General features: G+C 42.1%; 2 protein-coding genes across 2 annotated transcripts; both read right to left on the bottom strand.

The window, feature by feature from the left end:
* On the bottom strand, positions 1 to 4,608 carry dnajc9 (DnaJ (Hsp40) homolog, subfamily C, member 9). The gene is made up of 5 exons (XM_085477369.1): positions 4,230 to 4,608; positions 1,256 to 1,396; positions 725 to 979; positions 453 to 539; positions 1 to 357 (listed from the first exon to the last, which is right to left on the bottom strand). Exons 1-5 carry the CDS (start codon positions 4,401 to 4,403, stop codon positions 244 to 246), a joined length of 771 nt encoding a protein of 256 aa, XP_085333495.1. The 5' UTR covers positions 4,404 to 4,608; the 3' UTR covers positions 1 to 243.
* A 3,916-nt stretch (positions 4,609 to 8,524) lies between these two features.
* On the bottom strand, positions 8,525 to 23,583 carry ndnfl (neuron-derived neurotrophic factor, like). Its single transcript, XM_085477361.1, has 4 exons — positions 22,995 to 23,583; positions 20,147 to 20,380; positions 18,370 to 18,494; positions 8,525 to 10,649 (listed from the first exon to the last, which is right to left on the bottom strand). Exons 2-4 carry the CDS (start codon positions 20,314 to 20,316, stop codon positions 9,196 to 9,198), a joined length of 1,749 nt encoding a protein of 582 aa, XP_085333487.1. The 5' UTR covers positions 20,317 to 20,380; positions 22,995 to 23,583; the 3' UTR covers positions 8,525 to 9,195.
* Positions 23,584 to 23,595: the final 12 nt, after the last annotated feature.

Raw genomic sequence — 23,595 nt, 5'->3', positions numbered from 1 at the left:
TGTGTTACATAACTGGATTTATTTGGTTTTTTTGGGTCTTTTTTTTATTTTTTAAGATTAACAGAAAAAACAAATGAGACAAAATACAGCGTCACACAAAAGCTACTGAGGCTGATCATTTCAATGATTACAGAATGCAGCTGTACAACTGTGTATATGAATGTTCTTCCAAAGTTGTTTGTTTTGTGAATGTGGTTATCTTCCAGAACTTACATACATTGTATCTACTAATATTAGAACATTTTACTTTTTTGCTTTTTTTCCTTTTTGGGGTTTTGGGGCACTTTTCTTGGAGTATTTTGCTTCCAGGTCAGACAGGAAACTGTTAAAATTTTGCTCTCTGGACTGCTGTCGTTGCTGCAGAGAAGGAAACAAGAAGAAAGCAAAGTTAGTCAGAGGATAAACAAGCTATACCCCTGAAACTTTCTAACATCTGCACATGCATTTGTCACCTTAAGCATCATCACAAGACTGTCATCCTGGTCGTCCAGCCCCATCTTTTTCTGCATTTCCTCTGCTTCTTGGCGCTCTCTATCAGCCTGCAAGGTTAGGTGCAATCATTAAGCTCAAAGACGCTGGAGCCTTATCTTTTGTACTCATTTCTTACAAATTATTAGCAATGATTAAAGTTTTACAAGTACTTTTGGCCATCTAACAATCATGGCAAAAAAACAAAACAAAACCCTGCACATAAGTTGTGATTCAACACCAACACATCTCTCACCCTCTTCCTCCGGGCCCTTTTCTTCTTCTCGGTCTCATGAGTAAAAGCTGGGAAGGCTGTTACTTCGCCACTATCGATGGCATCTTGGATCATGCTGCACAGCCTGGGCTCATCTTCTTGGGAGCAGCACAGAGCTGAGGCGGTGATGGCGTCCATATCTCCCTCGTGCTGTAAGTAAAGCTTGATCACATCCTGTCGCTCCTCGTCAGAGCCCTTGTACGTCTTCTCAAACTCAAGTATGTCCTGGACTGTGATCTATGAGGTGGGTGGAAAGACAGCATGTTGTAATGTTGTAATATGAACATTAATGAATTAATAATAAAACAAACAAATTGAAATATATTATGCTTGCATCAATTTACTATTATGCATAGGTGTAGTCTGACCATATATTTGCTGTAACCTCCTCCTCTAAGTGACTCGCTTCAGGTGTCACATCATCCCAGGACACAGACAGACAAACAACATTCACTGTGACTCATTAGTGAGTCATGTTAGTGAAAAAACAAAAATCACTCTGTGCTCTGGTACCTTTGGGAAAAGCAGTCTCCAATAGTCTTCCCAACAGCGGTCTTGCTTCAGGACGTCAGACTCTTCATCCACCACTCCCTGCTCATCGTAAATAGCCTTCTGCTCCTTATCGCTCAGCACCGCGTACAGCTTTCCCAACACCTGTAGGGACATTTCACACCAAAATACAACTCTTACTGAAAACTATGGTATTACACACTGATTTAGAGGTGCATTGAAACACTGATGAACTGAGGCCATTACTTGATATTAGTCTGTAAAATGCCGCACCTATATATACATATACAAACTAGACAAGAGACATTTGTGAGATGCTGCCACAGCCTTTATATTATAGGCATTTTCATATACCAAAATAAATCAGAGCTTCTTTTGGCAGGCTCTAAATCATAGGTGTCAAACTCTGGCCCGCGGGCCAAATTTAGCCCGCAGCCTAATTACATGTGGCCTGCGAAGCCATACCAAATTACTATTAGAGCTGGCCTACTGATATTATACAGCTAATATATACATTGTTTAGTATTAAGCTTTGCTTGTTCCACATTCAGTTTTTCAGCAAAACTTGTTTGAGTCCATAAGAAGAGATTAATTCTTAAATCTGGAGGAAGATATTTTTCAATAAATATTAATGTTAGCCCGCGACCTTGTTCTAGTTTTGAATTTTGGCCCACTGTGTATTTGAGTTTGACACCCCTGCTCTAAATCAACATTATCCAGAACTAATAACTTCTCTGTTACTATCAATAACTCACCGGTCTCTGTTTCTCCATATGTGAAAAGTTTGGGTGTCATCCTCGACAGGACTTTATCTTTTAATTCACACATCAATAATGTTATTCGGTCTGCATATTTCCAATTGCGCAACATTAATCTTGTCCATCCTTTTCTCACTCCACATGCCACTGCTATTCTTGTTCATAGCTTTGTTACTTCTCGGATTGATTACTGCAATTCACTTCTTTTTGGTCTCACCCAAAAGTCCATACATAAGCTTCAACGTGTCCAGAACTCTGCTATTATCACAAGGACCCCATCTATTTACCACATCACCCCTGTCCTGCAACAGCTTAATTGGCTGCCGGTCAAATATCGCATCAATTTTAAAATACTTTTGTATACATGTAAGGCTATTCATCTTCTCTTCCCTCCATATCTCGCTGATTTGGTTCAGATCACCATTCCAGCTTGGCGTCTTAAATCATCTTCTTCTCTTTCTCTCTCTGCCCCCTCCCCCCGCCTCGCCACTATGGGGAGCAGGGCTTTCAGCTGCTCTGCTCCTCGACTTTGGAATTGCCTACCTCCTGATATAAGAAATATTACTTCCTTTTCTCTTTTTAAGTCTAGATTCAAAACTCACCTGTTCAAAATAGCTTATCCCACATAACCTTTTCCATTCTGCTATTTTAAATCTGTTTTATGTTTTGCATTATATGATTTTGTAAATTGTCTGCTTTTATGCTTGTTTTTATTATTCTGCTGTGTGCAGTGTCCTTGAGTGTTCTGAAAGGTGCTTTAAAATAAAATTTATTATTATTATTTAAAGTCATTCATTAATTCATTATGGTCAATAACTTCCAATACCTTAGCAAGTGCCTTTACCTGACAACACTAGATTAACAGTTTTGTTGCAAGAAGTATTTGCCTCCCCTGTTTTCTGTCCCCCCCCCCCCCCATATCACTGACATTTTTTAGATCACTAAACACATTTTGATATTAGACAAAACCCAGATAAATACAAAGTGCTATTTTAAATACTTTTATTTTTGGAATTCAAGCCGATCCAAACCTATATGGCCCTATGTGAAAAGGTAATTACCCCTAAACCTAATAACTGGTTTAACCACCACTGGCAGCAAGAATGGCAATCAAGTGTTTGTGATAACTGGCAATGAGGCTTTCACATCACTGTGGAGGCAATCTGGCCCGCTCTTCTTTACAACAGAAGTGTTTTAATTCAGCCACATTGGAAAGTTTTTGACCATGATCGGCCTTTTTAATGTCATGCCAAAACATCTGGATCTGATTTAAGTTTGGACTTAAACTAGGCCACTGCATAATCTTTGTTTGTTTTTTTCTTTTTTTTTTTTTTTTGTCTCTGCTTGACACATTCCCCTTCAGGACTTTCTGCATTTTCAGAATTCATGGTTCCATCCATAACAGCAAGTCATTCAGGTCCTAAACCAGCAGCGGCCATCACAATAACGTCATATCATACTTATGAAATTATGTCTTCGTTTTACACCCTGATGTAACTCAAACCAAAAGTTCAACTTTGCCTAGCGAGTCCACAGAATATTTTCCCAAAAGGCATGGGGATCATTACAATGTTTTTTGTTTGTTTTTTTTGCAAATGTGACATGAGCCTTTGTGGTCTTTTTAATCAGTAGTGGTTTTCGCCTTTGAACTCTCCAGTGGATGTCATTTTTGCCCAGTCTCTTTCTTATCATTGAATCATGAACACTTACTTTAACAGAGACAAGTGAGGTTCGTTAGATGTTGTTTGGGGTTATTTTTTACCTCCTGGATGAGTCTTTGATGGGAAGGTTCTGTTCCACGTTTTTTCCATTTGTGGATAATGGCTCTCACCATAGATGTGAGACTTAGTTTCTCAACTGTTTCGTTTAGCCTGCTTGACTTTCTAATACAGGTTCTATTTGAGGTAGTAAGCAAAGTGTTGAATTCAGTTTACAGGGTAACTTATATGTGGGGATATAAATTACCTAACGAGTCTGTTTTGCACCTGAATTACTGTGAAAATTCAGTATCACTGGGGGATGCTCAAAACATCTCTGTAATCATGTAGATACCACAAACGCATGTCCAAATCCCGCGACTGGATGCTACTGGGGTGAAGTCTGTGATGGCACAGTGCGAGATTATTCACGGCAACTACAGTTAGCTGCGTTAGCTAGCTCGCAAGCCTAGCTTAATCTCTGCGTGTATGTGTGTTGTCACAACAACAACGAGCGTTCACCTGAAATTTCTCTGTGGCCAGCGGGTCGTCAGGAGCCCGGTCTGGGTGGACTTTCAGCGACACTTTGTAGTAGCTCCTCCGGATCTCAGCCTCTGTCGCCTCTTTGTTGATTCCCAGAACCTCATACAAGTTTGAGGTCTTAAAAAGCTCCTGGCAACGCTCGAGCAGACCCATCCTGACAGCGGACCAGGTGCCTCAGTCTGAGCTTTGACAGGAAAACAATTTCGTCCTAAGACTCTCCGCGACGTGTACTGGGTAGTTTTGTGGCTAGCTAAGCATTAATTTGTTTTCTGTTGTCGGTAACATCAATTTGGCGCGCTAGCCTGTCACAGAGACCACTGCGTGCATCGACGCGCTTGCGTAACGTACAGAAACGTCTTCTGATTGGATCTCGTGACCGACATTATCAGAATGTGTAATGAGGCCTTTCATGACTTCTTTTTCACACAAAACTTGCGCACTTTTACACAAGAGATAACACAAGATTTATCCTTTGGGGAAAGATAGTTTTGAACAACTTTTTAAAACTTTTTTTCTTTACTTATTTCCCAAACGTCTTTCAGATAGTATTTATAGTGTGTATACATGTACTTAACATCTTCAATGTGTTGCCAGTATGTTATAAACTATAAATGTTAATACATTTTTACACGATACATGTTTGGTGTTAAAACAGTACAACTAAAGTACCCATAATCTTGCAGTCCCCAACTCAGTTAAATGAATACATAGATAGGACCAGTTGGAATGTAACTCAAATCAAATCAAATCAAATCACTTTTATTGTCACATCACATGTGCAGGCACACTGGCACAGCACAAGCGAGTGAAATTCTTGTGTGCGAGCCCCACAAGCAACAGAGATGTGCAAACACAACAACACAAACGAGCAAAATACAAGAATGGCCAACCTGAAACTAATAAATATATGTACAATATATAATAGTGTATGCATTTCTGGATGTGTATACTAAATATTTTCCTACGTGTGTGTGTGTGTGTGTGTGTGTGTGTGTGTGTGTGTGTATACACATTTTTACAAATTAAATAGTAAAAATAAATAAATAAATAAATAAATAAATAATAATAATAATAATAATAAAATATATAAAATATACAGAGTTGAATATGTGCAAAACAAGTGGCATTTATATACAGTGTGGAGTGCATAATGTTGAAGTTCCAGTAGTGAAGCTGAGGTGTCTATGACGTGTTCAGCAGTCTGATGGCCTGATGGAAAAAGCTGTCTCTCAGTCTGCTGGTACGGGACCGGATGCTGCAGAACCTCCTTCCTGATGGAAGCAGTCTGAACAGTTTATGGCTGGGGTGACTGGAGTCCTTGATGATCCTCCCCGCTTTCCTCAGGCAGCGCTTCCTGTAGATGTCTTGGAGGGAGGGAAGCTCACCTCCAATTATCCGTTCAGAGCACCGAACTACTCGCTGGAGAGCTTTGCAGTTGTAGGCGGTGCTGTTGCCATACCAGGTGGTGATGCATCCAGTGAGGATGCTCTCAATGGCACAGTGATAGAAGGTCCTGAGGATGCGGGGGCTCATGCCGAATCTTTTCAGTCTCCTGAGAAAGAAGAGGCGCTGCTGCGCCTTCTTCACTGTTTTGTTTGTGTGTACTGACCACGTAAGATCCTCAGCCAGATGTACTCCAAGGAACCGGAAGCTGCTCACTCTCTCCACAGCAGCGCCGTTGATGGTGATGGGGGTGTGTACTTCTCTGCACCTCCGGAAGTCCACTATCAACTCCTTTGTCTTTGCGACGTTGAGGGTGAGATGGTTGTCTTGACACCAGTGGGTCAGGGCGCTGACCTCCTCCCTGTAAGCCGTCTCATCACCGTTGGTGATAAGACCCACCACTGTAGTGTCGTCCGCAAACTTCACAATGATGTTGGAGTTGTTAGTGGCTGTGCAGTCGTAGGTGTAGAGTGAGTACAGGAGAGGGCTCAGTACACACCCCTGTGGAGCACCAGTGTTCAGTGTGATGGGGGATGAGGTGATGCTGCCTAGTCTGACCACCTGGCGTCTGTCAGACAGGAAGCTAAGGATCCAGCTGCAGAGGGAGCTGCTCAGTCCTAGATCCTGCAGTTTCCTGTCCAGCTTCGAGGGAACGATGGTATTGAATGCTGAGCTGTAATCTACAAACAGCATCCTCACATACGTGTCTCTCTTCTCCAGGTGTGACAGGGCAGTGTGTAGTGTCAGGGCTATGGCATCATCAGTGGACCTGTTGTGGCGGTATGCAAACTGTAGAGGGTCCAGTGAGTCGGGTAGTGCAGAGCAGATGAAGTCCCTGACCAGCTTCTCGAAGCATTTGCTCACGATGGGGGTCAGGGCTACAGGTCGCCAGTCGTTCAATGAGGAGATGGTGGAGGATTTGGGTACAGGGACGATGGTGGCCATTTTGAAGCAGGCTGGGACTACAGACAGAGAGAGGGAAAGGTTGAAGATGTGCGGTTGAAGAAGGTTGAAGAATACTTTACTCAAGTTTAATGTATTTTATCTGTTACTTTTAACTATTATTGCACTCTGTACTCCACACATTAAAGCTTTCATTATTTATTATTTTTTAGATTAAATGCATATAAGGCTTCTTCTTCCTTCAGCTGTGGTGACCCTCATTTCCTAGCACCAACCCTTTCCATGTTCTCCTTCACTACATCCATAAATCTCTGCTGTCTTCTTCTTTTCTTTTTGCATGGCAGATGCATATTCAAGATCCTTTACTTAATAATATAATAATATAAGTGATTAAAATCATTAACAATACAATGTTTAAGAGATATACACATTAATAAATCACTAATTATGATTCAGTAATATCATGTTTATGATTATGCAAAGTGTTAAATACTTTAAACTTTAAAGTAAGTATTTTTTAGTTTATTTATTAGATAGAAAGCAATGCTGTTCTCATAGTTACTATGTAACTACGTCTTTCATCAAACTGATTCTGTAAACATGCTCAGTGTATTTATGTGTGCATTTCACTGGTACTACCACAAACCAGCAAGGCTTTGTGTTTTCTCTTGAATAAACCCTTATTGTCTTACCACAGCTGCTTAGCATTTCTCCATTTCCCACCAATCAAAGCTAAATCAGCATCAGTCTCTTGTATTCCTTTGCAAGTGCTGCATCTGTTGTAAAAACTTGAAATGCCATTTGTGTTTTATGTGGAGACCACCCTACATGCAGGACGCCTTATAAGTTACTTTTGATTTAAAGATCACAAATAGCTCTTTCCTAGCTATAGATGAATATTTAATAAATGAAACTTTTATATTGTCATCATCTCTTCCTCACTATGTCTTTCTCCTTCTCCAACTCATCTTTCATTTTTCTCTCTTCTTTCTCATTTCCACACCATTCTCTTCCTCCCCACCTTAAGCCTCATCTCCTAAATGAAGTCAGGGCTCCGACACATGCAAATGTGCATAAACATGCTTATTTATTCCCCCAAATTGTCACAATTACTTATTTTTAGTGGATTAGACATGCAACCCATCTGGTCAACTGAAAATGCCAGCTATGCAACAACAGCTGGTTATAAGCTAACGCTATGTCAGCTAATGTTAGGTTTGAGTGTCCTAAAAGTCACGCTTTTCCTCTTATTAAAGGTTTGATTTTACTCTCACATTGTGTTTGATCTGTTTCAAAGAAATTTTCACTAACACCGGCTAATAGCAGCTAACAAGAGCCAACAGCAGCTAACAGCAGCTCAGTGGCAAAAATGCAACAGTGTTTACCTACAGAAAAGTTGATATTCTCAACAACTCACCTCAGTATCGCTGTCATCTTTATTTAGCAGGTGTTGAACCTGTACAGCTTATGGGTGGAGCTTGATTACCAAGCTTGCTAGCCTTATTGCTAGCTAATAATTTAAATCCATCCTCTCATTCAAATATGATCACAGCATGATCAAATGCTAAGATTGAGGTTAACGGGTGATGCTGCAGACAAATTATTGTGTAATGATGTTAAAGCTGCTGTGTCTGAAGTGATAATGCCATATATAAATGACCCCTTTTAACATTGTTTTTTTATATTATTTTCTCCTGAAAAAAATCTATCAGCAGATTAATGTCTATGTAAAGTAAATTTTTTTTATATTTCAACCTTACTTTGAATCTATTAACCAAAATAAATCATAAATCTCCCCCTTAATTAAATGCCACAGATTAGTGTGGCCTTGAGCAACCCAACAGACTTAATTTCTCATGATAAAAGCTGAAGCGTTAAATTTAGAATTTCACAAAATAGTGCAAATACATGCATCAGTCAGGCAGAACCATATGGATACCCAAGTATTTATTAATGAGTTTGAAGCAGCACAAGAATACATCAAAGACAATGAGGCAAGTCACTAAGTATTTTCACTGCTTCATGCGAAAGCAGAACACAAAGATACACACTGACTTTGAACTTAGCATCTGTAGATTGCACCCATCTGTGTTTATAAGCCTGTACAATATGCAGCACTGGAGATATATACTACAACCCCCGCGTCTCAGATGTGATCTAATTATTGCCCCATCTGCTTCTGTTGCATATTTGGCACAGTCTCTGTTGTTGTTTTTGTCTTGACTTTTGTCATCACAAACCTCATCCGTTCTTTGTATTCTGACACAAAATAAGCACTTGGACAACTGACACATTATTATTATGATCAACAATGGAAAAAATGACAAAAGCACAGGAACTGTATTGTAAATGTTATGAACTTTTGCTGGTGTGCAGATCCTTCTCATATGCTTTCTATCCACTTGCACAGATCTTGTAAGTGGAGATCTTGAATGTAACCATTGCTCCTCCAGAGGGAATATTTCCTTGTTATGGTAACAGTCTCTCTACAACAGTCAAATGGCTTCGTTCTCTTGGACAGTCTTTATAGCATGCCCATGGCTGATGCATTTGTCCCTTAACTGGGACAGTTTAAAAACCTCCTGTAGGGGGCAGCAGCTCAGCATTCCTTTCTAGTCTTCACAATCTTGCTGGTGTACTTGATAGGGATCCCCCAGCGTCTCATTAGATAGACATCAAACACATAGGCCATTCCTGGCTCCAGGCCCCCAATCACAGCTGTAGTGACGGCCCGCCGAGGATTCAGCTCTTGGAAATACTTGCAGAGAACTCTCTCGGTGTCAGAGCGGGACTCTGGCCCCAGACAGGGTGCAGTTAGAGCTGATGCTCCGCCAGCTTCTGCTTCATGGCTTCCAAGCTTTCTGCGGTACACACAGTAAAGGCTTCTTTCTTCTGTTCCCATCCATGCTAGGGTGACACTACTGCAACCACGCAATCGGTTGAAGGATTTTATCTGTAAGGTGGAGGGCAGAGATGGGACTCCTCTGCGGTGGTAAGCTGATGAGGTCTGCATTTTGACTGAAGCTGTCAGACCTTCTGGTAGCGATGGGTCTGTAACAGCAGAGGTGTGGTCCATGGCGGTTCCTTCTCTCTCCAGGTGGATGAGATAGGAAGTACTTCCCTGGAGCCATATGTGCGCTAATTCTCGCCCAGCAGCCTGAGAGGTCAAGACCTGACCTTTACTAGATACAGTCACCTTGACCTTTTCACCTTCCCCACAGCTCTGCAAGGTGAGGAGGCCACTCTGTTGCCAACCCCGAGGACGGAAACTGAAGAACTGCTCCGAGCTGAAGCCTCTGTCTTGGAAAGTCACCCACCTCAGCTCTCCTTCTCTAAGGGCGGTAATAGCAGGTCGAGCCTCCTCATGTGTCCGAGCAAGTGTCCCCTTGTATGCCATGCTGGTCCCATTCAGCCTGTCGACCACAAAGACATCAAAGTAATACTGGGTCTCAGGCAGGAGCTCTGAGACAGTGCAAACACTTTCTGTCCCCTGACACACACATTGGAGGTCTTCATACTCATCAGTGAGGGAAGCTGGTGGACTTTGAGGACTTTCAGGATAAGTGTCCCACTGCTGCCACCACCACTCTTTCAAAATGGGCCAGACCGTCACCCTGCTCCGTCTGTCCTTCTTTTCTTGTTTTTGGTCTTTCTCTTTCCTCATACTCTTCTGTGCAGCACAAAGGCTGGGGTAGTTTTCCTGTGAGTTGACAAGGACACAGTATTCATAACTGGTCTGTGTATGTGGGAGGCTCGTTATGGAGGCACTGGGTGCCCAGCTGAGGGTGACGCTGGTCATGCCTACACCTAATGTGTGAACTTGCGGGTCAGCTGGGAGCAGAGGGAAGATGCCTGAAGGCCCCAGGCCTTCATGAAGATACACTGTTGCTCTGGTGTTCTGCTGTTTGGAGCGTAGCCTTAGGATGTAGATGGAAGCGCTTGGATAGGTTGGACCACTGTAGCTTTCCACTGTATTGCCAGTATTGCTGTGTATTTTCTCCTCCGTCCCAGGACCTCGCCACCACACCTCAGGCATGCTTTTTTTAGTACTCCCTGTGAGCAAAGAAGAAAAAAGAAAGCTAGCCACAATAGATCACAATGACACACTTGAATATGTTTTGCTTATTCTTACTTCACTTGTGCATTTGACCATCACTTTGGACAATGACAAAGTTTGATACTAGAAGATTGTTTTCACATTCATTCAGTGAAGGATAAATGTTTTGCTGCACACAGTTGGAGTTAGTTAGAGTGAAGCAGGACTTGAATTGCATCTGGTAGTTTTTGCACATCTGGTAGTATTTGTACATTCTCAGATTTGGGATTTTTAAATCAGGAAGAATAATTAGACATGATTTTCAGACAAACATTATTATCTAAAGTAGCATAATTCTTATATGCGTAACCCTGGTGTCTTGTTTCAGTACTGTTCTCCAGTTTCCCTGAGCTATAGATGAATGGTGGGTTATAGGTTTTCTTAAAAGTATTCTCCATAATAAACAGTGTGAACTTTATATCCTGACATACACACCAGCAGATAGGAGCTAACGTTTTTTTCAAGGGGTGATAATAAATAACTTAAATGTTACACATAAAATTATAAAGTGCCCTAAATGAAGCAATTAATGTTATAATAAACTTTATCCTGCAAAGTCATAAAATAATATTGCACAACTTAATATGCAATATAAATCAATGTTAGAATCTGCACAAATTAAATGTGGCCAACAATAAATACAAGTGCAATAACTCAGATTATATATCAAAACATGCCTGAAGGAGACCTTATAAAGTTTGGATTATCTCATATTAGGTTCTTTACAGTGTTAAAGAAATAAAGCTGTCATTGCGTAAGAAATGCTTATTACTTTCATGCTCTGAATTGGATAAGATGCATGCCACACTCTGTATGGAGTTTGCTTAATGTAGCCTCCTTGAAGTCAGTGCACTCATACAATTAGTGCAATTACATAATTAATTACACAAAAACACCACGTTATTAGAAGTCTGTTTTTGTACAGATTAGATAAACAGCATATAATATGGGGGGCAGCTGTGGCTCAGGAGATAGAACCGGTTGTCTACCAACTGGACGGTCAGTGGTTTGTTTTCAGCTCCACCAGTCTGTGTGCCTGACTTTGGGCCCTCAAAAAGGCACCCTAATGATCCCAGTGCATTCATTAGAGTGTGAGTGTGAGACATGTTGCTTAGGTATAGATTAATGTCTATGTAAATGGATAAATGGGGACTGGACTAAAAAGCCCTTTGAGTGCTCAGTTAGAGTAGAAAAGAACTATATAAGTCCATTTACCATTTACCACATGGTCATAGGGGTAGACTCTTACTACAAATGAATGAAACACATGCAGGCTTTCTTTGTGTTAGCCAACTTGATAAAACATAACACAACAGCGCTTTTCACCTTTCTTCTTGCAAATAAGACAAGAGATTAATACTGCAGAAAATTAATTACTCTTAGATTTAATGCACAGAGCACTAAAAATAAACATTTTAAGTCAATTTAATTATTTTAATATTGCTGTTTACAACGTCACAGCTGCACATTAGATATCTGAAACTTTAAATGTGATACATTAGAGGTTACTGTCCCGTAACGGAAAAAAAAGAGGCATGGAAATCGCTTTAATCTGTTGCCAAATCAAATTGAATCCGTTTTATTAATTGTGTGGGTATTCTGGGTAATACACATGTTAATTAATTTTCTAATCTATCCTGTAGTAATTGCAATTCCAGCAGTGTAAAACAGAAATAGTAGCATATTAAGAGAAAGTTGGCAATAAAAAAAAGAACAACAACATTCTGTATCACCACCTAATGACTTGGTTTTTAGTAAGGTATCCGGTTGTTCAGTCTGACGTCACTAGCTGTGTCTGGGTCTAAACTCCGCTGCAGGTCCACATATCAAACGATCACTATGGCATTACTGAGAGTTGAAAAACTGTCTAAAGTCTTTCATCTTTAATAAAATGATCAGCGTTCTGCTCTACCAGGTGTAACAATTGAGTTTAACATCCAGGCATCCATGAAAACGGAATTTATGACATTTAACGGAGTTAGAAGTTAGCAGGGAGTTAGCTCGCTAGCTTCTATCTAAATACAATATAGCATGTCCTGACTGCGGGGTTTTGGAAACAAATTAAAACGTACAGCTCTGCTATCACTTCCAGCATAAATGAAGACAGAAAACTAAACAGCAGTGACGTTTGTAGGGTTACTGAAGTTGGGCTAGCTGGTTACTTTTATCATGGAACGGGACCGCGGCACATCTCCTACACGCACGGACTGTTTACTCCAGAGATCAGCTGATCGCCCTGATGCCGGCCGGCTCGCTGGCCAGGCCCGCAGAAGTGCCCGCAGAAGTACCAGCTGAAATTTGGAGGAAAACACATCGGGGATGCAGAGGTCAAGGACAGAAGAGAAGAAAAAAGGTGACGGTGAGACAGCGGAGGCTCGAAGCGAGGAGGAGGTTTAAACCGTGTCTGCCGTCTATCGTGATGGGAAATGTGCGATCGTTGGCAAGTAAAATCGACGAGCTCTCAGCACTGGTACGGAGTCAGAGGGAATACCGAGAGTGTAGCCTGATGTGTTTCACCGAATCATGGCTGCACCAGGTCATTCCCGATGAGAATGCTTCCGTGGAAGGCTTCCACACTGTTCGGGCGGACAGGGACAGCATCGCTAGCGGTAAGCGTAAAGGAGGTGGGCTTGCTGTTTTAGTTAACAACCGGTGGTGTAACCCTGCCAACATAACAATCAAAGAAAGGATTTGTTGCCCGGACACTGAACTGTGTGCTGTTGGACTCAGGCCGTATTATTTACCCAGGGAATTCTCTCACGTCATCTTGGTGGCTGTTTATGTACCCCCCTCTGCTAACCCCACAGCTGCATGTGACACTATCCACTCTGCCATAGCTCGGCTACAGACTCAGCACCCGAGTGCCTTTATTGTGATCTCGGGTGACTTCAACCATGTATCACTGGACAATACACTACCAACATTCAAACAATATGTGGACTGTCCCACCAGGGGAGAGAAAACTTTAGACTTACTGTATGCTAACGTCAAGGATGCATACAGCTCCTCCTCCCTCCCCCCACTTGGTAGGTCAGATCATAACCTGATTCACCTCACCCCCCGCTATGTGCCAATTGTGAGGAGGGAACCTGTGACCACCAGGACTGTTAGGAGGTGGTCAGAGGAGGCAATAGCGGAACTACAGGGCTGTTTCGAGGTGACCGACTGGGAAACACTCTGTGAGCCTCACGCCGAGGACATCAATGGGCTTACTGAGTGTATCACAGACTACATAACTTTCTGCACCGACTCCATTGTTCCAGCTCAGACTGTTCATTGTTACCCAAATAACAAGCCGTGGGTGACTAAGGACATCAAAGCCCTCCTCAACAACAAGAAGAGGGCTTTCAGAGGGGGCAACAAAGAGGAGGTGAGGAAGGTCCAGGTGTTACTAAAGGACAAGATCAGAGAGGCTAAGGACAATTACAGGAGGAAGCTGGAGTGGAAACTCCAGCAGAACAGCATGAGAGAGGTGTGGAGAGGCATGAAGACCATCACTGGATTCAGGCCAACCAACAGCAGGGGAGCTGAGGGAGGTGAGAATAGAGCCGACGAGTTGAATCTGTTTTTCAATAGATTCGACACCACAGTGTCTGCTCCCACCCCCACAACCTCACCTGCAGTCAGCCTGGAATCCAGAGCCACACCACTGTGCCAGCCTCTCTCTTCACATGTTGCCTCCTGTGAGATTCCTGACACCCCTCCCCCACCCATCACCTTCACTCAATACCAGGTTGAGATGCAAATGAGGAGACTTCACTCAGGCAAGTCTGCTGGACCAGACGGAGTGAGTCCCCTTGTCCTCAAGGCCTGTGCCCCCCAGCTGTGTGGAGTCTTTCATAAACTGTTTATGCTGAGTCTGAGTCTGCAGAGGGTCCCGGTGATGTGGAAGACATCATGCCTCGTCCCTGTACCAAAGACGCCTCGTCCCAGTGGCCCCCAGGATTACAGGCCCGTGGCACTGACCTCCCACATCATGAAGACCCTGGAAAGGCTCATCCTGGACCAGCTGCGACCCATAGTAAGACCACATCTGGATCCCCTTCAGTTCGCTTATCAGCTTCGTCTCGGAACAGAGGACGCCATCATCTACCTGCTCAATCGTGTCTACACCCATCTGGACCAGCCGGCGAGCACTGTGAGGGTCATGTTTTTTGACTTTTCCAGTGCTTTCAACACCATCAGGCCGACCCTCCTGGGTGATAAGTTAGCAGCGATGCAGGTGGATGCTTCTCTGGTGTCCTGGATTGTTGATTACCTGACAGGAAGACCACAATATGTACGTCTCCCACAGTGTGTGTCTGACAAGGTGATTAGCAACACAGGGGCACCACAGGGGACTGTCCTCTCCCCCTTCCTCTTCACCCTCTACACCACAGACTTCAGCCACTGCACAGAGACATGCCATCTTCAGAAGTTTTCTGATGACTCTGCGGTGGTTGGATGCATCAGCAGGGATGATGAGACAGAGTACCGGGCTGTGGTCGACTCCTTTGTCACGTGGTGTGAGCAGAATCATCTGCAGCTCAACGTGGCAAAGACCAAGGAACTGATCGTGGACTTCAGGAAGACCAGGAAACACTTGACCCCTGTTTCAATCCAGGGGGTCAGTGTTGACATTGTGGAGGACTATAAATACCTTGGAGTACACATTGACAATAAACTGGACTGGGCTAAAAACACCACAGCACTTTACAGGAAGGGCCAGAGTCGTCTCTATTTTTTGAGGCGACTGAGGTCCTTCAACATCTGCCAGAAAATGCTGAGGATTTTCTATGAGTCTGTGGTGGCCAGTGCGATCCTCTATGCTGGGGGAGCAGGCTGAGGGTCGCAGATGCCAACAGACTTAATAAACTGATCCGTAAGGCCAGCAATGTTGTGGGGATGGAGCTGGACTCCCTCAAGGTGGTGTCGGAGAGGCGGATGCTGTCCAAGATAAAGACAATGTTGGATAACACCTCCCACCCACTCCATGACATGTTGGTCAGTCACAGGAGCTCGTTCAGTGAGAGACTGAGATTACCGAAAAGCACCACTGAACGACACAGGAAATCATTCCTGCCTGTGGCCATCTCCCTGTACAACGCATCCACTTAACACACTGTTTGCTGCTACAACTACACATGTTTCTTTTCCAAATATTTATTTATAAGTGACTTATGTATGTATGTATGTATATATATGTATATATTGTACTATTCTTAGTTAGCGTATTGTCTGTCTTGTCTTAATGTTGGTTTAAAATGGAGCACTGTAACAAAAAATAATTTCCCCCAGGGATCAATAAAGTATTCTGATTCTGATTCTGATTCTGATATAATGATGTGCTAGGTGACCGCTAGCGACACAGCTATGTTAGCATAATATAAACAAGCTAACTTTTTTTCCACTCGATAAAAGTTACCGTGAGTGTTCTCGGTGGTCAGAAACAAATGTAATCGCATGGCAGGATGCTGTAAAAGGACCAAACTTCAGCCAGGAGAACAACTGAGATAATCCATCCACAATACGAGGTTAGTCATTCATATACTGCTGCATAGGCTGGGCTGTAGTTACATCCTAAGGTTTTAAAGACTGAGCTTAAATAAATGATTAGTGGTAATAAAAGCCGAGGGAGGTCAACAGGGATCACTGACTGTTTTAGGAGCTTTTTGAGATCAAATAGAAGAAAATACATAACATTAAACATGTTAACAACACAAAAGCCATATTAAACGCAGACTACTTTAGACCCGGAAGTAGGATTCGTCGCGTCATCACTGAACAACCGGATAGCTTAACAAAATGCATACATAAAATGTATTCCTGCTGCAGATAATCTATATTGCACTTAAAAATATGCTTTGAATAAAAGAATCAATGAAAACATGGCGCTTCCAGCTGACTTCAAACAGAAAATCTGAACATAACCTGCTCAAAACCAAAGGTATTCAGCTTAAGTTACCATGGTGATTTGGTAAGTTACCATAGTGACACAGAAAGCTTTGACTTTTAGCTCAACGTAGCTTGCTAACCCAATGACTGTAGAAAACAGTCATTGCGCTAACCCGTTAATTTCAATTCATAGCAGATCCCCCTGGCTAGCTCCTATGCTAAGCTAATCACCACTGGTTTCATATTATCTTCCTCTTTTACTGCTGGCAGTATGTAAATAAGTATGTTTACCAAAATTAAATTCTTTATTTGGTGTTTTTGAGTTGCTTTCCCATAAAGTAGTAATGTAATGTGTTTTTAGCAATGCCACAAGAGTTGAAATTTAAGAAATTAGCTATAGCGATTTACTGAGAAGTAGGCTAATGCTAAATTAGAAATTTAATTTACTGGTTAATAAATCATGTTATGTTTCACCAAAGTGTAAGCAGTGGACACAATTTTTATACTATTTAGGTGTCGCTGTTTTAAAAAAAATATAGTACATGTTATTAAACCAAAAGCGTTATGTTTGTACATTATAACAATTGATCACACTGAACCTCGCTGACAGAGAAAATCCTAAGCCCCTTGTAAATGAACAAACAAATATATATCTAAAATGTCAATTGCCACTTCAAAAATGGTTGGCAGTATTTTCATTCAGCACCTAAAGTGTTTTCATTCTGAAGTACAGACTCTTCACTTAAATGACACTACTGCCAGATAAACACAGACAAAAAATAAATAAATCACCAATTGTTTTCACTGTTCATGTCTCCTAGAGATGAAAAATGAGACCAAATGTTACCGAATCAAAGTGAATTATTCAGGCTGGCAATGGGGACCCATGAGCTCAGGGTCTGAATGATTCATGTGTCATTTTATAACATAATGTTATTTTAGCATGTGGAGAAGCTTGTTTAAGTAACCTGGAAAAATACTCTTGGAAAACACTGAGGCCTGTTTCCTTTCCCAGAAATCTCTGCCTTTTTAGGACTGAAATGCGATTACTTCTGTTTCCTCTGAGCACTGATTGCCTGTCTTTAATTCTAAGCCTTTGTGCCAGAATATATTTAATCCTTTGAGTTTATTTAATTGCTTTGGTTTGCAAGAAACAGATTGTTACAGAGTGCAGTTTTAGTTTGTTGTTTTATTCAATATTTGAACAGGGAGTTGGCAGAGCTTTTTGGTGTGTGTGTTTTATGAAATGAAAAGCCTCAGATAAAATTTATCACCAGGTGACACACAGATATGATCACACTCGCTGTCTCTATCCTTGTCAAAGACATTGGGTGGCATTTCGAAAAAAATATATGCGTTTTACAGTGCTTTGAACTTCAACAAATGGGTACAATGTGCTGATAAGATGTAGGACTGTTAAATTTGTGGACTTTTCATAACACGGAAACACACTCAGGCTTCAACAGTGAAATTATTGTTTGACAGAAATCAGTTTGTTGGCCTATAAATTTGTGTAACAGTTGCAGTAAAAGCATGACCTTGAAGTTACAAATAATGAAAACACAAAGCAAGAATGTACCTTTTTACCTTATGCTACTAATTCTGGTCACATATCTGGTTTAAAAGTCTCATCTACACATTGAAGCTTAAGTAAGATTAGACTGTTTGCCCTTCACTAAATCCCTACATATTATATGGCAATGATAATCTCTAATCAATGTCCTTGGCTAAGCCAGATGTAGTGAGGTCTTCAGGTTAAGTGGGTATCAAAAGGTGCAGCTTGTGGTCTTACTGTCCACTCACATTGCAGGTTTTTGAGGGGTTTGTCCTTCAGGGTGCGAGCAGCCAAGGTCCATTCAATGGGAAGGTCACAAGGGCTGACTGTCACCGACATCCCCGGAGCTTTCTTTTTCAGCGTGAAGTATAACCTGTGGAGAAACACCAAAGAGAACCAACTTGCTTTTTCACCGGGGATGACAGAAAGATAGCATCCTGCTTCTGTTCAGCTGCAAGGTGATGGACGAGAAGACAAGATATTGTTCGGTGCCCATTCTTTCATTTTGTTGGATGATTTTTAGATAAGGTGGGGCGGTTATAATTTCATTTACTAAAGTTTGACGAGTTACAGCCGTTTCAGACATTTGCCAGTTGCTGTGTTTCCATTTGCCTACACGCTGATCAGTCATTTGATAGCAGATCAGGAGAGGTGACCTCAGAATCAGATGATAAGGCTGCACTGACGGCTTCAGATGGATATCTGTCTGCTTGATGTAACCATTTCAGCTCGTGCTTAGCATAGAAACTATAAGGACATGGTTGTGCTGTTGCATGTTGGATGTTAGATTTGCATATTATATGGCAGTTGAATTGCTGTTGAAGGGCATTTTAACGCTTATTCTGTGGTGGCCTATTAAAATTCAATTCAACTCTTTATTGCTTAGCAAAGACGACTGAATAGAAGAAGTCTTTAACATTTCTTTACATTTAGTCGTGCTATGTGAAAATGTATTAACAGCATAATTATTTCCTGCCACACAAACACGTTTATTCATTATTCTGCACAGATGGTGATTGTTTCCAAACAGATGTGCAGCACTCTTTCTCAAGGGCACTTTGTGGATTATTTAATAGAGTGATTAATTTCTGAATCAGTGTTTTCTCTCCATTATTTGCCGTGTGGTCCTGCTTGACTGCACTGGTGGACAGACTGCAGCTCACGGGGAGATGCATGTCGCAATTTTCTGCTCCCGCTTTCAGAAAGCAACTGGCACTGTTGTGTAGGGTTCAAGCCAAATGGGCTCCACTTCCTCTTGCTCTCTCTACAGCGCTGCTGGAATCAGCCTCTGTCTTTACGAAAGGTGGATAGGGAATGGGTGGTGATATGTTACTGTTTCCGACCTCACTGAGCAGACTTCCATTTTTAATCGTGGGTCTTAAATGAAATGCAAATGAGGAAAAACGTCAAGCAGGGACAGCATCTAGTTTCACGTGAATTCAGCTGTTACACAAGTGCTGAGATTATCATGGACTTGTTTGGATTAGAAACACATGAATTACCTGACTGTTTAAAATGGTACTTTAAGTTCATTTCAAGTCTAATCATTAGACAAAAATATTAAGTGTATGCATTAAGGAAATGATATAGTTTGACAAGGAATTCATTATGTGGCGCTTGCTGATTTATTTCATCTTCATGTCATCATGGGGTGAATATATTTTTAATCTTTTGAATAGATTTTAATTTTAATCCTAATCTCAATTTATCTTAATCGTGATTGGTGCCTTTTTTTTTGTTTGGTGATTCACTCACCTGTCACTTCTTAGCAATTACCTAGTCTGCTCTGCTTAGTTCGAAACTGCTTTCAACCCACTTCATTCATTAGGCACAGTTTATTTGGTACACATATTAATGTACTGATAATTCAGAATAAAGTATGCTGAAAAATGGATATTTTTTTAAAAGATAGGAGCACCTTTTTCACCTCTTATGACACCACATCATTAAATATAATGAAAACAATCTTGCTATGCTCTCAGTGGAAACAAGCTATCAACCACATGGATGCTTTCCATCTGTTACCTGCGAGTTCGTCCTTTAGGTAGGGTTACAGAGGTGATCTTTCCTTCTGGTAACCACGTAGTTGGGCGAAGTGGCACCTCATTCTCAGGTGCCACACCTGAGTGCACCTGGGGCCACAAAGATCCACATACCAGTGCCAAAGCTGCACCAAGACACCAAGACAGCGCCATAGTGGATTCACACTCTCTTATGCCTTTTAGTCTTCGTCCCTACGTCCTGGATGGCTCCCGGGCTCTGAAAATGCACAGTGGAAAGGTCAAGACCATCAATCAGAGCCCATCAGCAACGCACACACAAACACACACACGCAGACTTAGTTAAATTTCTACTGTACCATTCAGGCAGACACTAAAGAGCTGTAGCGGCTGATGATTCATTGATATGAAGAAACATCCTATCCTATTCAGACAGAATTATTCATACCAGGGAAAAGAAATTGCCATGCTATATTACTCTGGGATGTGTGTGTAGCACAGCTTGACACTCACTGTAAAAAATCACCCATCGCACCACTTTTCAAAGTGTGAAGTGGGTTGCTAATATCACTCTGAAGTCGCTGCCTTTATATCTACATTTCTATTTTTAGTTTGAGGGTTTGAATGGGTCTGTTCTCGAAATATCTTTGATTATGATTATTAGGGGACTTATCTTGAGAAAACGATGCCGTGCTGATGCAGAGACGAGTGTGCAAACAACACCTGGAGGTGCTCTGATGCAGTCAAATCCATTCAGCATAGATTAATGCAATGCCTAAACCAGAAGAACTGGTATCAGATTTTTCAGGCTTTCTTTCTGTCTTTTTCCCCCGTTTTTTTTTAAATTTTTATTTCTCTCGCACTCTGTTAGTGTTTCACAGTCCTTTTATCTGTACATTTATATGTGGGCGTGCTCCTGTGTGCATGCGGTTGTGATTTAGTGATAGTAGATGATTACAGGTCTCACTGTTTTCTTTCTCTCCTGAGAAAACACATTTGTTCAAAGTCACACAGCCTTCGCCAACACACTCCCCGCCTTCCCCTAACAAGGTGTATTATGTCAGTGCTGTGCCCCATAGATCAGATGACAGCAGCAGTGGAACCACGGAGGCAGCTACAGAAGGTACATCTGAGTCTTTTGGGCCCCGGGACGCTCCGAGATTCAAACTCACAGATCGTCGCGCAGCTACAAAGTCACACAGAGGCGCCTGCTCATTATCCTTGCAAAGAAAGAGGGGAGTGAACGACCCATAAAGCTTTAACTGAGAGACATGCAGAGGGAGAAAAACTGATTGAAATGAGAGGGAAGAGAGGAAGGGAGGGCTGTGGAAATGGAGAGCGAGAAGAGGAGGATGTTGGATCCTAGAGTAATTAGAGGGAAGAAGATGGAGAGAGGAGAAAGTGAAACTAGAAAAAAGATGGTTAGAATCAAAAGAGAAAAACATTCTAGTCAGGCAACAAGGTCGCAATGGATTTCTCTCTGTGCTTCAGTCAGACATATGAAGCTGATTGATGTTTACTTTAGCTCCCATGTCAAATGCCCAGTGTGGCACATATTAGCAGATGGCTGCACAACCTCACAGCCCCTCTCACACGTCCCCTCATTCAATCTTGATAAAGATGAAGACACAAAAAAGCTTGGCGGGCTTGTTTCTTCAAAACGCACCCGCTGATAAAATATGCATACGGCTCCTCAGCAAATTATGGCCAATTGAATTTTCATAAGGCGAAAAGGCTGGGTCTTAGAGCGAGAGGGAGCTTAGTGAACTTAACTACCACCCTCAATAAATAAATACACAGGAGCTCATGACTTTGATGGTCCTGCTCACTCTCTGCTCTTTTTTTGTGGTTATTTTTGTTTAAACGAGTTTCCTCTTTCCATTATGTTTATCCCAAACTGTCAACTGACTGCATTTATTCTGGATACTGCTTGAGTTTTAATTAAAGATACTTGAGCTCGGCTCTGTTTATCTTTTTCTTCCTCTTTATGCTTTTCTTTTTCTGTCTGTTTTTCCACTTCATTTGTTCCCCTTATTTAGAAGTTGATGCAGGCTCAGTTTCAGGGGGACAGGTTGAGTTTTGTGTGCTATCTGTCTGCACATTGTATTAGCTATCTTCTGTCTCCCTGGGCTCTGGCAGGACCATCTGCCTTCTGTTATCTGTGGGCAGGGACAGATTAAATGGCATGGGGTGGTCCCTGCAGGATCCGTTGTCCCCCCCAAACTACTACGAGCAAAGAACTGGCCTGTGATTCATGGTGGGGGTTGATGAAATGATGGAAGGGTAACATGCAATTACCATGTAACTTGATAGGATTTTACGGTTCACTTTCTAACTCGATGCACGTACTTTTGAATATATAAACCTTCCCTCGTTTTCCTCACTTTCACTCTCCTTTTGCGCCTGCACCTCTCACGCCGCTTGTCGTTCACACACTTTTATATAGTATCACACTCTTTCTTTAGTTTATGGCTCTTCATTCGCTGTGTTCACTGCCCCACTTCATAGTCACACTAGTGTATTTGTAAATAATTTAAAAAACTACTAGTTGTCAAAAAGAAAAGAGAGATGACCCCAACCTTCAAACGTGCAAAAGCAGTCATAAGACGTACTAAAAGTGCTTTACATCTGTCTCAGCTTTATTAACAACCCTCCAGAGACCCCACACACACACACACACACACACACACACACACACACACACACACACACACACACACACACACACACACACAAACAACAACTGATTCAAAGAAGCAAGTTGCTGACTTACACAACCAGTTGAAATCTGAAACGCTGACGCACTCACACACACTCACACACACACACACACATGCTTTGCAAGGACAACATGCATGCATGCATCCCCTTACCTTCTCTCTGTGCACGCTCTCCCTCTCTGGTGCAGGGAGTGAGGGATGGGATCAAATGAGAGAGGGAGAGAGGATGGAGGAGGAGGAGGAGGAAGGGGGGTGAGAGTCGGTTGCGAGGAGAGGAGGAGCGACAGCAGGTTGTTGTTGGGTGTTCCACTGATTCCGTCTCCCATGAGGTGCTGCTCACCCCTTACTTCAAGAGATGTCTCTTCAGAGCTCAGGTGTTCCTTCAGGGCTGTCCCACCTCCAGTGTGCCTTGGTGTGGTGCAAGGCTCCCAAGGCACTCTCCACACTCTTTTCCTCCGTCTCTCTGAGACCTTCACACGTGGAGGCTTGTCCTGCTAAATACTCTGTGAATGTCATCTGGTCAGTGAAGCCTGTATGCTTTCTTCGCTTCTTGTTTACCCACTGTCACTCTTTTTTCTCCCCCTTCCTCCCGTTCTTTTCACTTCTTCCTTCTGTTTACCTGCTCCTGGTAGTGAACAGAGCTCACTTGCAATTCAAATAGGCTCATGTGTGACTGAGTGTGTTTGTATATCTGTATGTGCAATCTGAAAGTGAGGGAGCGAGTGGGTGAGTGTGAGGGGGATGACGGTGAGGT

This window comes from Copadichromis virginalis, linkage group LG13 (assembly GCF_057382275.1).
Source record: "Copadichromis virginalis isolate Kocher_CV1m ecotype Utaka linkage group LG13, C_Virginalis_male_GT1.1, whole genome shotgun sequence".
Lineage (NCBI taxonomy): Eukaryota > Metazoa > Chordata > Actinopteri > Cichliformes > Cichlidae > Copadichromis > Copadichromis virginalis.
Note: the sequence above shows the minus strand (reverse complement) of the source record. Positions and strands in the feature narration are given on the sequence as shown.

Coding starts and splice junctions, on each gene's coding strand:
- dnajc9 (XM_085477369.1), bottom strand. CDS start 4,403: ATGGGTCTGCTCGAGCGTTGCCAGGAGCTTTTTAAGACCTCAAACTTG. Junction 980..1,255: donor GGAGACTGCTTTTCCCAAAG/GTACCAGAGCAC, acceptor CCCACCTCATAG/ATCACAGTCCAGGACATACT. Junction 540..724: donor AAAGGGCCCGGAGGAAGAGG/GTGAGAGATGTG, acceptor CTAACCTTGCAG/GCTGATAGAGAGCGCCAAGA.
- ndnfl (XM_085477361.1), bottom strand. CDS start 20,316: ATGGCGCTGTCTTGGTGTCTTGGTGCAGCTTTGGCACTGGTATGTGGA. Junction 18,495..20,146: donor CCTAAAGGACGAACTCGCAG/GTAACAGATGGA, acceptor GTTTCTCCACAG/GTTATACTTCACGCTGAAAA. Junction 10,650..18,369: donor ACCCCTCAAAAACCTGCAAT/GTGAGTGGACAG, acceptor CTTTGCTCACAG/GGAGTACTAAAAAAAGCATG.